At 42.4% G+C, this 14,666-nt stretch overlaps 1 protein-coding gene across 5 annotated transcripts in view; it reads left to right on the forward strand.

Moving 5' to 3' along the window:
• The window catches only part of MAPK10 (mitogen-activated protein kinase 10), a 475,339-nt gene that overhangs the window by 434,533 nt on the left and 26,140 nt on the right, over positions 1-14,666 (forward strand). For all 5 annotated transcript variants that reach the window (XM_029599243.1, XM_029599225.1, XM_029599259.1 and 2 more), the window contains exon 10: positions 6,796-6,920. In XM_029599243.1, coding sequence (XP_029455103.1) covers positions 6,796-6,920 — 125 coding nt within the window. The remainder of the gene's footprint in view (positions 1-6,795; positions 6,921-14,666) is intronic.

The raw sequence follows: 14,666 nt of genomic DNA on the forward strand, positions 1-14,666 counted from the left end.
TGCCTGGTCTATAGGAATACAAATTAACTTCCATTTCAGTGTTGTTGGTCATAAATCAACCTCTACAGTGTTATTAGTTCCAATATTGATTTCTTTCACATTCGGTTTTAAAATGTGGAGGATATGAAGGGTTAATGCTTGGAATCAGTCCTTCAAGTTATGCTATATTTCATCAAAAAATACAATTTGATAGTTTTTGTAAGCTTGCATATCGATAATTGAAAGCGAGTTGACATCTTCAGGGCTCCATGGACATCTTGTTATTTGTCATATTATTTCGTATGGGAAGCTAAAAAAAAGTAATTCTTCTGTAATACATAGGTGACTGTGCACATTGTTTTTCTTGTGGCGGGGGGGGGGGGGGTGTATTTAATTCTGTGTTTTTCAAACTTCTGGTTTTATAATATAAACTTCTATTTTGATGTTGTAACACAGTACTCAGGACCCCCGATCTCTTGCAATTTTGCATCCAAGGCAAGGGTCCCAGAATCTGGATCTTGCTGTGGAATTACAGGAAAGCATGGGGGCTTGGTCAGAGCAGAAATGGTGACAGTAGCCCACACATCTCTCCCCTTCCCCATCCAAGGCCAATCCAAACTTGGAATGTTAAGGAAGAGAGTGGGAGCCAACTCACTGCCAGTGGTAGCCGCACACTGTCATGTGAAGAGACCTGAGTTCAAATCCCCATGGACTAGGGATGCTGCAGAGGCAGGGTTCAAAGCCCCTGGTGGAGGGGAAGAGAGGAAATCATACTCATTGTGCAATTGCAACACCTAGTGCTTGGATTTAGGGCCTGTGAGTACAGGTTTCTGAAGGAACCATCTTAGAACTGAAACTACAATGGATGGACTTAACATAAATCTGGAGAGGATATAAACATGGAGAAAAATCCCTGGGTAGTTGTGAATAAAGGCTCACGCTGCCAGTTCCTATCCTTAGTCTGCAGGGGGAAACGCCTGAGTGAAAAAAAAAAAAAAAAGGAGGAGGCCAGTGATTGTACATTGCCTCAGGCCAATCCTCCTGTTCTGCTGCTTGGGGCTGGGGGTGTCATGCTTTGAACCTGCTGGCACCACGGTGTCCTGCGGTTTAAACCGTGAGATGCCTGCATTGTCTGTGAGACAATTTCCTTGGACACACACTGACTTGAGACAATCTGCCACAAACAGCATGCCTAATTACCACACGCTCAGTTATCAGTGCTCTCTTTTGAAGCTGTGTTGTGTTTTTGACACTCTCGCTGCTGCTTTGTGCCTCTGTTAAAGCACTCTTGCCACTTCTGGTACCCCTTTGCCCCTTTACAGTGCCTTAGGCTATTCATGCCACTTTGGTGCCACTTTGCCACAGTCTAGGTACCTTGGAGCTCGTTTCTCATTCTGATGACTGCTCCCCAGAAATTTCATCAGAATTGATAAGAAAACCCCAATTCTGCAGCTAAAAATAGGTTGCAAATACTTCTCCCATTGACTTTAATGGGAATCCAAAAACTAATGAAACTAGGTTTTTCCCCCTATGAAACTAATGAAATGTATTTGGGTCCTGGCGAAATGAAAAACGAAATGAAACAAATTTTTTCCTTCTGCACATTCCTACCTGTTACTGTTATGCACACTCTTAAACCTACATTTTAAAAGTGAACTTATGCACATAAGTTACTTTGAAAATTTGCAGATTGATCGGGTACATGCACAGATTAATTTACACAAAGTTACACCTGCTCTTCAGAGGCTATAATTTGTGTAGGTTAATTTATGTGCATACTTTTTACAATCAAAATATATGCATATAAGTTCTAATGCTGGCACCCCTTATCCCCGGAACACATCCCCCTAATTTACATAAAAATGCATGCATAACCAGATTATGCACGTCCATGGCTATGAAATTTTATCTTGAATTATCTATCTAAGCATCATCATTTTTTGCTGACCTGATGAAGACAGTATAATTCTTGAAAACTATACACAAATGTACTGTTAGTCCAAATAAAAGGTATCAACTATAACAATTTTCTGCTTTATTCTATGTATCTAAATGTACTATCATGGCATTCCTATTACATTCCAAAGAAAAGAAAAAAAATCAACAAAGAAAAACACATCTATACAAATAGCGGCATAAAACAAAAATCTCTATTGCTTTTTCAAGGATAAAAATCGATTTTATGGAACAAATTAATAATAGAGAAAATAAAATACTTGCTGTGGCTGAAATGAACAGCAAAAACCACTTTGGATCAGAAGTCTTGAATTTTAATCAGGAAGAGATAAACTCAAGGACCATATTGGAGACTGGGTTGATGTACCTGATGTTGTTCAAATAATTCTATTTTTGTAGGACTTTGGTAAGAGCTGATTGTGTGATGAATTTTGTGTTTGTTCCAGTAAAATATCAGCTTACATTTAAAAATGCAAGTATATTCCACTGAACCTGCAGACTAGATCCTGATGTTGATTTTTCCACCTATGAATATGCAAATGGAAAAATGTTCATTTTCCAGGTTTTTTGCAAATACTCAAAATGTGTACAGATGTTCATCTTAGACGTTAACTGGATAATTTCCACACCAAATGTGGAAAGTTTCAAATGCATTGGTTCTGCAGCATTTCAGAAGGTTTTAAGAAGTTCAAACATGTTAAAAATATATGTTTAATGCGCTTAGGGGTAGCTTTTAAAAAAAATACGTGCGCATACCCAGCGCACACACATGGACGCACAATTTTATAATATGCGCACGCCAGTGCACGCATGTTATAAAATCGGTGGTGGCGCCCGTAAGTGGGGGCACAGTTTAGCAGCGACACATCGTCATCCTTCCCTAGTTCCCTCCCTGTCTTCTCCAATTAAGGAGTGGACTGGGAGGGAACTTCCCTACCACCTACCCTACCTCCCTTCCCCTTCCCCTCTCCTCCCCACCCCCTAAATGTTTCCTACCTTCAGGTGTTTTTTTGTTTTTGAAGTTGCTGCTCCTCCGGAGCAGAAGCAACTTACTCGCGCCAGCTGACTGCTGGCGTATGCTCCCCCAGCACAGTGACAAATGGCCACTGTACCGGTGCCTCCAACCCCACACCCACACTCCCGACTACCCCTCTCTGCCCCCCTCTCCGCCCCCTTTTCAGGCCCCGGCATTTACTTGCGTACTGGGTTTTACGCTCGTGGCCGGGCCTGTTTGAAAATTGGCCCGGCGCACATAAGGCCCAGCCACGCCCGTAAACCCTGGGATTTACGTGCGCCGGGATTTAAAATCCAGCCGTTAGTGAGTAAATGGTGTTTGTCTGTTCGGGACAGGTGGGGTGTACATGCACGTGCCAGTGTGCATTCACACCTCGCAGGCCTATGAGGAGTGTAAGTGTCTAGCTTGAAAGTTATTTCTCTAGACGTAGATTCCTGGGAATACTTTACAAGTTTGGCACCTAGTTCCACTGCCAGCGTCTGGGTTGAGGGGGCTGTCATTCCATGGCACACGTGGTCTGGGTCCAGCATGTGAAAGGAAGGAGCAGAAAGGATGATAGTGCTAGGTTCAGGTCTCGTGGGAGAAGGGGAAAGAAGGATGAGACTGCTAGAGTGGATCAGGGGGAGGGGAAGGAAGGATGAGGCTTCTGGGGTTGAGTGGGGAGGGAGAGAGGGAAGAGAGCTGAGATTTCAGGGTTCTGATCAAGTGGGGGATGGGGGAGAAGGAATGACTGCTGGATCAGACTGTTGGGGTTGAACAGGGAGGGGAGGAGGAGGGATGAGAGGGCTGGGTTCAGATTGGATGGAATGGATGAGACAACTGGTGTGAACCAAGTGGGGGAGAGGATGAGACTTCAGAAATTGGGGAGGGAGGTGGGATGAAACTGATGGGGTTGAACGGGGGTGGGGGGGAGGGATGAGGGATGAGGGATGAGAGTGCTGGAATGGGGAAGCAGGAGGAGGAATGAGAATGCTGTGCAGGGCTGATCGCAAAGGGACATGGGGCCTGGGACAAACCACAATAGGCCCCCAGAATGCTGCTGTGGTTGACTATGTCCCTAAGGTGAAAGTAAATTATAGTATTGAGTAAAACTATTTTGGTGGCGCAGGACCTGGGGTGATTGTCCCTATTCGCTCTCCTCTCCCCCCAGGATGACCATGGTAATGGGCTCCAGTTGGGTGAGGGGCAGAGGAAGGAGGAATGTGACTGCTGACATCTAGAGGGGTAGGAAAGGGAGAAGAGAGGTAAGAGTGCTGAATTTGGGGTAGAGGGGGTTGGAGGGATGAGAATGCTGGGTTTGGGTTTCGGGAGTGGGGAGATGGCTATCAGTGTTTGGTTTGAGTGAGAAGAGGTGGGAAGAATAAAGATGCTGGGTTTGAGCTAGAGCCAGACCTGGGGAGAGGGGCAGGGTGTGGATATGCACAGGACATGGTGATGGAATCTTCTGGGGAGGAGGGGAAATGAATAGGAGCCTTGGGGTAATTTCACTGGATATCCACTAGTCGCTACTTCAATGAAGAGTCCCTTTTGCCACATTTCTCTTTCTTTTCCCTTCTGTCTTTCTTTCCTCTTTCCCAGTCTTGTTTTCCTCTCCTTCATTAAATTCTTCATATATATGTTCCCCTGGAGAGAAATTGTCTTTTTTACATGTTTTGTAAAACAAAAAGTCTTATACAATTATGGCAAAAAAGGGGGCCAGACCGGTGGCTCATTGTTGGTGCTGTTGTGCGCTGCCCTACGGAGGCCCTCGGCTCATATCCAGATTCAAGTCTTCTGTTCCCTTAATCAGTCAGGGCTGGGGATGCTGAGGACTGGGGGCAGCATTCAGAGGCCTTGTGGGAAGAGAAACCCAGTTAATACAAATACAGCTACACCTAGTGGCCAGAATCAGGGCCCACGATTGCAGGAATCTGGAGAGCTCCCTGGTTCAAGGCCTCCAGCTGAGAAGTGTCGTTACAAAGAATGGGCTACGTGAGCTAGGAGGGCATTTAAATTAGGGGGGGGGGGAATCCCTGGGTGGTTATCAAATAAAGGCTTCTCTCACCATTTCCCAGCCCTGGTTCCAATACAGTTGGAAGGCCAAAGGAAAAGAAGAAAAGTGTAGGGCCCCAAAAAAATATTATGAGAAGATTATTTCCCCCGAGGCATTTTTTCACAGATGTTTTCACGAATATAGATACATCTAATTTTCACTGTTTGCTGCCACAGTTTTTGCAGATTTATACACCTGAGACGTTTTCTGCCTATATAGCCTTGAATTTCCGAGAATTGTTAATTTAATATAAGGGGGATAACATTATAACATAGCGGGTAAAGTATACGGTAACTATGCATATAAGTTACACCAGTTTTCAAAGCAAACTTATCCGTTAAGTTAGCTCTGATAATTAGGCAAGAGTTCATGCACAAACGCACCCATGGAAAGTTACACCTGCTATTTGCAGGGCATAACTTAAGTGTGTGAAATTATGAGCCAACTTTTTAAAATCCCAACTCTGCCCCCTAGAATGCCTCTTTCTTGTGCAAATAAAAGTGTGTGCAAAATTGGCTTACATGTAATCAATTCCTGGGTAATTTTATAACAAATTCTCCTATATAGTCCTATACCCTTAACAAAAGGCACAGGGGTAACCAGCACCAAACTGCAGTTACTACTGCAGTTTGGTGCTGGTTACCCCTGTGCTGAGCAGGCTGGTTGGACCGTTTTGGTCTTTATCTGCTATCATTTACTATGTTCCTATGTTGCAATAAACATAACACTTACAATGAGATGTCTCCTTGAATTCTCACTATGATGCCTACCATGTACCAGTATTAAGAATCCTTAAGGACCTTCATATACATAGATGATTTCCAACTTTATTCAGATTATTTAATCATAACAGTTTAAGAAAAATATAATCATTGGTTCTGAAATTTCTATAATGCCGTTTTTGTAAGTTGCTTATAAAACATTTGTTGTATGATCTTTTCAGCTTTTCGTATCTGCAACTTCATCATGCAACAAATGTTTTATACGCAACTTACAAAAATGGCATTGTAGAAATTTCAGGGCCAATGATTATATTTTTAGTAAACTGTTATGCCTGAATAGTGGTGCTGCCATCATCCGTATCAGCAGTAGAATAAACACAGCAGCACGTGACTCCAGCATTTGTATAGCGTGCGGCGTAGGCACAACAGTGTCCTGGCAAGCCAACTTAAAAAGGGCAGCATCTATTATGGCAACATTCACAAAATGGAAGCACATCCTACTACCATCATCCTATGTATATTTCCAATAAAGAACTACTTTTATCACCCTTTTCTGAAATGTTTACATGTATATGCATAGGATATGACTATTTTTATTTGCTCAATACAGTGAATGCATTTTAACTATAAAACTTTCTAAGTCTCAAGCTGGAATGAATTGAGCCCCATCTGATTGGCAGTACTGGTTCAATCGGATAATTTATTAAGTGATTATGTATTGTACTCTTGTATAGAATACAGTATTCAGTTTTAATTTTCAGTTTAAAAAAAAAAAGAAGTGCTTTGGTATGCATAAAAATTGTGCATGTCACATTTTTAAACCTATTTGATATAGATATCAGTAGAAATGGATTTCTTCTAGATTTAAACTGCATGCGTAAGAATAAAGTCTTACTGGTTGATTCGTTTGTCTTGGACCTTACTAACTGGTTAACTTGAATAGGGTCTGTATTCTATAAAGATTTTCTTCCATAGGAACAGAAAGGGGGAAAGTCCTCTTTGAAAACGGGTCATGGTGACTTCTCTACCCCTTTAATGATATTAATTTAAAAAGCTGCCTACCAATATTTTTTCTGCTTTCCTTGTTCTAGCCAGTCAAGCCAGGGATCTTTTGTCAAAGATGTTAGTGATTGACCCAGCAAAGCGGATATCGGTGGACGAAGCCTTACAGCATTCATACATTAATGTCTGGTATGACCCTTCAGAGGTAGAGGCGGTAAGGCATCGCCATTTTATTCCTTTTCTTATTTCAATGTAAACTTTTAAACACCGGTGATCCGTAGGATAAAGCCAGATTTGCTGCCACTTTGGATGAATGAAGACTTGCAATATTTATATGGCATAAAAATTGCGATGATATTAGGAATATGATGACTTTGCTGCTTATAAAGAAGTTAAATCGAAATTGATCAATGCGGTATGCTGTGTGTGCTCACTGTTCACGCTGACCTAGAAATGAAAAAGGGAGGTCATACTTCCAAGATGAGCTTGGAGAAAGTAAGCTTACCCCATCACCAATTCAATCTAGCACCAGCTCAATGATGTGCATCTTATTTAAGTTTTAACAATAGGCAAGAGAAAGGGAAAACATGAGACAAGTAAACAGGGAACGCATCAGTTCAAATAAATTGTTTTCACATACCTAAAGAACTGAAGTTCTGAACAAACATTTTTGTAGCAAAAGCTTATTTAAAGATAAAATCCTGTGACATCTCATGTTGGCTTGCAACAAACAGGAAGTCATTGTTGCTTTTACTTAACATTTTTAACTATTCCAGCCATCTGCATTCTTTCCTGGGCTCTATGTGCTTTCCTAAGGGATGGATTTGATTCTGAATTTCTGGGTTCTAGATCAAATACTAAGCTGATAAACAGCTGACAGAAGAATGTCACTCTATATAGAGCTCTGTCTTCTGCTTTTTGTACTATGACAGCATGTGAGAGCCTCTGTTTGTATGTGTGACAGCATGTGTGTTTGTGTGAGAGAGATTGTGAGAGAGACAGCATGTGAAAGTGAGAGCCAGTGTGCATTTATGAAAGAGAGAGAGAGACAGCATATGAAAGTGAGAGTTGTATGTGTGAGACAGCATGTGGGAGAAAGACAGAGTGTGAGAATGAGGGCCTGAGTGTGTATGTGGGACAGACAGCATGGAGAATAAGATCCTTAGTGTGTGTGTGAGAGAGAGACACCGTGTGAGAATGAGAGCCTCAGTGTGTGTTTGAGGGAGGAAGGGAAGAAGACAGGTGGAGAGAGAAGAAACAGAAAGAAAAAAAAGAAACCCTGTAAAAGGAATTGGGAAAAGACCAAGAAAGAGAACATGGGGAAAAAAAATGCCTGAGACTAACCAATTAGAAAAATAAGATCAGACAGTGAAGATAACAAAAAAAACGTTTTGAATTTTTAGTGATTGGCATGTGTTATCTTAGGGAATGTGCATTACATATCTGTATTTTGTTCTTTTGGGTTTTCCATTTTATTTTTGTCTGCATGTTTCTGTTTCTAATTTGTAGTCCCTTATTCTGTATTAGGTAAGGGTCTGTCTGTGTTCTGCATGTGTAACTGAGATGCAGTATTTCTGCTGGCTTGTAGTTTTTCTGTAGGGCTTTGTAGCAGTATGGCTTGTTCTGGTAACCCCAGAAGGTGGTGTATTAGTGGTCTAGGGCAACTATAATATTTGCATTGCTGCCTTGTCAGAGATAAGGCTGCTGCTGTTTGAATCCTGAGATAGTGCTCGTATGTTATGGTATGGTATGGCAATGCGCTAGGTATCTTATTTATTTTTTGTTTTGCAAGGGTTTGTGTTCTCAAAGCATTTGGCAGTGAAGGATTTGCAGTTACTGAGATGAGTGAGTGTGCGGAAGAGGAGGAGAACTGAGTGAGTGTGCATGTGCAAGAGAGTCTAGGAAATGATGAGAGGCATGAGAGTGTGTGTGTCTGTGTGCTTGTGAGAATGAGCATGTATGCATGAGAAAGAATATGAGAGTGAATATGTAAGTATGTTGGTGTGTGTGTGTGTGTGTGTGTGTGTGTGTGTGTAAGTGAGAAAGTTTATGTGCATGCTGCTACCAATGTTTCCTCTAAGGACTAGGTTGCTGTGAGCATCAAATTGATAGGCTTTTTGCATCAAAAAAAGTAGTGTTCACAGGGTAATGACACCTAAAATGTTTGCTTATGAGCAAAGGTTTTTGCTCATAAGCAACCTAATCTTTACAGGGAACATTGTGAAGGAATGGTAAACTGGGGCAATTGGGCTGGAATCCACGCTTTAGCGATCCCCTAGCAGACATCTCCTTGCGCTGCAGGAAGGACTCCAACAGCCTCAAGCAGCATCTACTATACGCCAGCAGGATGCGTCATCAGCATGCATCTGCTGGCACAGAGGAAGGGGGCAGTACTATTTATTTGCATCTTCTCGCACGGTGCAGAGGAATCAGTGGTAGATGGGAAGAGAGGACTGTCACCATCCACAAGGTGCCTGGAAGGGTTAGAGTGAGGAGGAAGTGTTTCCTGGGGTCTTGATGCCTGGGAGGAGGGGAGAGTGCTTGTTGATAGAATCTTGGTTGGAAGGGAAAGGACTTTGTGGCACATTTTGGTGGGGGGGCATAGACTCCTGAGAGATTATTTGAGGGGGGGGGTCATGGGGGATCCTGCATGAGTTGACTTGGGAGAAGGGGAAAAGGCATTAAGGAGCATTTAGGGAGAGTGCAGAATATAATCTCAATCTTAAGAAAGGGAACCTCTCTTGTATTTCAGTCATGGGTAGGGAGCCCCTTTCTGGCTGATTCACCCTGGGCCCCCCACCCCTCTAAGGTCATCCCTAGTATAACCTATCCCACTAGCAGCCGAAAAGTGAAACAGAACCTCACGGCTTCTGTCAACAATAAAAGAAGAGAGGGAGAGCCTGATGTGAGTCAGAGACTGTATGTGAGTAATAAAGCAAATAAGAGAGAGGGCATATGAGAGAACGTGAAAGTGTAGGTGGTGTGAGACAATGAGACTGTGTATAAAATAAAGCATGTGAGTTGTGCGTGAGAGAGCATATTTAAAAGAGTGAGAGTGTATGTGTATGAGAGAGCATGTGTGTGTGTGTGAGAGAGAGGGAGAGACAGAGCCTGTATGATTTGAGTGTGTGTGTGTGTGTGTGTGAGACAGCATGTATGAGCATGACTTTTTGTTTTATGAGGAATGGTGATTCAGTTTTTCTGTTATAGCACTGCATAACGGGGTCTGGCATGTGGTGGTCTCCGGTTCAATTTTTGTTTGTATATTTTTTGTTTATACTTTGTGGTCTCTTTATTGTGTATCTGGTGAGGGTCTGTGTGTGTTCCACATATGTGACAGAAGTGAGGTATTCTGCTATCATGTAGTTTCTGTGTAGGGATCTATAGCAGTCTGGCTTATTCTGTTTTCCTGATAGGAGGTACATTGGTGTTTTACGGCCTGGTGTAATATTTGTTGTGTTGCCTTTTCAATGATAGGATTTAGTGCTAGCAATTGGTGCTGTTTTGATAAGGGAGGGCTTCTATATATAGGGCTTCTCTACTTCCCCCACAAACATCCATCTCTCTCCTCCTGGGTTGTGTGTGTGCATGTGTGTGTGCGCGAATGGGATTCCGCCTGCATTGCGTGTGTGTGAAGAAATTTTGTGTTGACCACTAATCCAAGACAAGTTCAAGATGGCTGGAAATCAAAAGATTTCAGGTATGGAGAGTGGGGAATTTTTCCATCCGTATTAGTTTTAATTATTGAGCGTCTGATTTGTCTGCCATTTTGGAATATTTTACTGCTGTATAGAAAAAATTTAAAATTTTGTATGAGCTTCTATTCATCAGCTCGTTGGAAATGTTCTTATTAGTATGATTTTACTAGTTTCAAGTAAGAGGATCCAGAGGAGCCAGAGAGAGAGTAAACCAGGGGTTGCTGTGGGGGAAGGGAGTGCCAAAGGAAGTATCCACTCCAGGTGCAACATACTTTAGGTACGTCACTGCTACCAGCATGGGGGAATGAATCTATCCCGGGCTATGGGCTGCTTGGCAATAGGGATGTAAATCATTTATCTGACTGAAAATATCGGACGATATTTTCAATCTCGTCAGATATCGGGGGGTCCCAATAGCGATAGGAAACCCCACAATTAATTTTGTGGGTCCTCCTTTCGTTATGCGGGGGGGGGGGGGAGGTGGGAAGAAAGGGCACTTAAAAGTAACACAAAAACACAGCTCGACCCTTTAAAATTTGTTCTTTAGTATCCCCCCACCCTCCTAACCCCCCAAAATTTTTAAGCACCTGGTGGTCCAGTGGGGGTCCCGGGAGCATTCTCTCGCTCTTGGGCCATCGGCTGCCAGTAAACAAAATGGCGCCGATGGCCCTTTGCCCTTAGCATGTGACAGGGTATCCGTGCCATTGGCCAGCCCCTGTCACATGGTAGGAGCACTGGATGGCCTGCGCCATTAAATGGCGCCAGCCATCCATTGCTCCTACCAATGGACGGCTGGTGCCGATGGCCCATGCTAAGGGCAAAGGGCCATCGGCGGCATTTTGTTTACTGGCAGCCGACGGCCCGAGAGCGGGAGAATGCTCCCGGGCCCCCATTGGACCAGCAGGTACTTAAAAATTTTGGGGCGGGGGGGTTGGAGGGATCCAGAGGGTGGGGGGGATACTAAAGAACTAATTTTAAAGGGTCGGGCTTTGTTTTTGGGTTATCGGCTCGGCGCAGCCAATAAAAAAAAAAAACAATGATTGGACCGCGGGAAAAATAATTTCCCAATGGTCCACGAATCCGGAACTGATTCCGGTTCCGATTCACATCTCTACTTGGCAATAGTGATCATAATATGAACACATTTGAATTAATGACTGGAAGGGGAACAGTATGCAAAAGCACAGCTCTCGTGCTAAACTTTCAAAAGGGAAACTTTGAGAAAATGAGAAAAAAGCTGAAAGGAGCAGCTACAAACGTAAAAAGTGGACAAGAGGTGTGTTCATTGTTAAAAAATACCATCCTAGAATCACAGTCCAGATGTATTCCACACATTAAGAAAGGTGGAAAGAAGGCAAAACGATTACCGGCATGGTTAAAAGGGGAGGTGAAAGAAGCTATTTTAGCCAAAAGATCTTCATTCAAAAATTGGAAGAAGGATCCAACAGAAGAAAATAGGATAATGCATAAGTGTTGGAAAGTTAAATGTAAGACATTGATAAGACAGGATAAGAAAGAATTTGAAAAGAAGTTGGCCGAAGAGGCAAAAACTCACAGTAAAAACTTTTAAAAATATATCTGAAGCAGAAATCCTGTGAGAGAGTCAGTTGGACCGTCAGATGATCGAGGGGTTAAAGGGGCACTTAGAGATGATAAGGCCATCGCGGAAAGATTAAATGATTTCTTTGCTTCGGTGTTTACTGAAGAGGATGTTGGGGAGATACCTGTACCAGAGAAGGTTTTCATGGGTAATGATTCAGATGGACTGAATCAAATCACGGTGAACCTAGAAGATGTGGTAGGCCTGATTGACAAACTGAAGAGTAGTAAATCACATGGACCAGATGGTATACACCCCAGGTTTCTGAAGGAACTCAAAAATGAAATTTCAGACCTATTAGTAAAAATTTGTAACCTATCATTAAAATCATCCATTGTTCCTGAAGACTGGAGGGTGGCTAATGTAACACCAATATTTAAAAAGGGTTCCAGGGGCAATCCGGGAAAATACAGACCAGTTAGCCTGACTTCAGTGCCTGGAAAAATAGTGGAAAGTGTTCTAAATATCAAAATCACAGAACATATAGAAAGATATGGTTTAATGGAACAAAGTCAGCATGGCTTTACCCAAGGCAAGTCTTGCCTCACAAATCTACTTCACTTTTTTGAAGGAGTTAATAAACATGTAGATAAAGGTGAACTGGTAGATGTAGTGTATTTGGATTTTCAGAAGGCATTTGACAAAGTTCCTCATGAGAGGCTTCTAAGAGAAGTAAAAAGGCATGGGATAGGTGGCGATGTCCTTTCGTGGATTACAAACTGGCTAAAAGACAGGAAACAGAGAGTAGGATTAAATGGAGTGGGCAGTGGAGTGCCTCAGGGATCTGTATTGGGACCCGTACTTTTCAATATATTTATAAATGATCTGGAAAGAAATATGACGAGTGAGGTAATCAAATTTGCAGATGATACAAAATTATTCAGAGTAGTTAAATCACAAGCAGATTGTGATAAATTGCAGGAAGAACTTGTGAGACTGGAAAATTGGGCATCCAAATGGCAGATGAAATTTAATGTGGTTAAGTGCAAGGTGATGCATATTGGGGAAAAATAACCCATGCTATAGTTACACAATGTTAGGTTCCATATTAGGAGCTACCGCCCAAGAAAGAGATCTAGGCGTTATATTGGATAACACATTGAAATTGATGGTTCAGTGTGCTGCGGCAGTCAAAAAAGCAAACAGAATGTTGGGAATTATTAGAAAGGGAATGGTGAAGAAAACGGAAAATGTCATAATGCCTCTGAATCGCTCCATGGTGAGACCACACCTTGAATACTGTGTACAATTCTGGTCACCGCATCTCAAGAAAGATATAGTTGCGATGGAGAAGGTACAGAGAAGGGTGACCAAAATGATAAAGGGGATAGAACAGCTCCCCTATGAGGAAAGACTAAAGAGGTTTGGACTTTTCAGCTTGGAGAAGAGACGGCTGAGGGGGTATGATAGAGGTATTTAAAATCATGAGTGGTCTAGAACGGGTAGATGAGAATCGGTTATTTACTCTTTCGGATAATAGAAAGACTAGGGGGCACTCCATGAAGTTAGCATGTGGCACATTTAAAACTAAACAGAGAAATACTCTGGTATTTGTTGCCAGAGGATGTGGTTAGTGCAGTTAGTGTAACTGTGTTTAAAAAAAGGATTGGATAAGTTCTTGGAGAAGTCCATTACCTGCTATTAATTAAGTTGACTTAGAAAATAGCCACTGCTATTACTAGCAACGGTAACATGGAATAGACTTAGTTTTTGGGTACTTGCCAGGTTCTTATGGCTTGGATTGGCCACTGATGGAAACAGGATGCTGGGCTTGATGGACCCTTGGTCTGACCCAATATGGCATGTTCTTATGTTTTTATGTTAAACTGGGCTGAGGTCACACCCCATAAGAAAAAAACCCAGTCCACACCAAAGATTGTGCTTCAAAAATAAAATAATTTAATTAGGCGCCAGGCTCAGCAGATTAAACAAGAAGATTCAAAACACTACTCGTAGCAGCAAGCAAAATAGCCACAGTTCTCAATCAAGAAAATATTTTTACAGTCCACTTCTCCCCACCGATCTTCTTCAAATCAGTGCGCTATCCAGGCCCAAAACAGTATCTTCCCATAGTTACTTTTGGTTTCAAAGTTCCCTATTCACAAAATCTTCTTGCATGGCTGCCAGACAACTTACTCCAAGTTCTATAGATAGTTGCATTTTTCCAGCCCTGCTCAGAGACTCCAAACAGATACTGGTCTCCTTTAGTTCCTGCTGGCCCTTCTTACAGTTTCTCTGTACTTTGTGACAATCCAAAGTACATTCGTAAGTTCTCTCCTTACTTCTCTCAGGCTTCCTAAGGGCTTTGGAGAAGCATTCCACCTGAAAACCTCTCTTCCCCTGCTGTGTACCCTGGGAAGGGGATACCAGCTACTTTTCCATTCCACACTGTTACCTTAGGGAAATCTAGACCCACTCTGAACAAAGGGTTGTATACTCCTCTTTAAACACATGCCCAAAAGGGGCAGCACCAATTGTCAATCACTTTTCAACTATAACACCCTTTTTCCCCTGGTTGAACTTCCTTATCTGGAACCATCCCCTTAGAAATATACCATTACCCTGACAGGAACTTCTTCTAGATGGAATAATCAAATGTTTAACACAGAATTTCATCATGTCTTTACACCATACACCTATTCTTGGCCTTGGGGGTGGGGTT

This window comes from Rhinatrema bivittatum, chromosome 1, assembly GCF_901001135.1.
Source record: "Rhinatrema bivittatum chromosome 1, aRhiBiv1.1, whole genome shotgun sequence".
In the NCBI taxonomy this organism is placed as follows: domain Eukaryota; kingdom Metazoa; phylum Chordata; class Amphibia; order Gymnophiona; family Rhinatrematidae; genus Rhinatrema; species Rhinatrema bivittatum.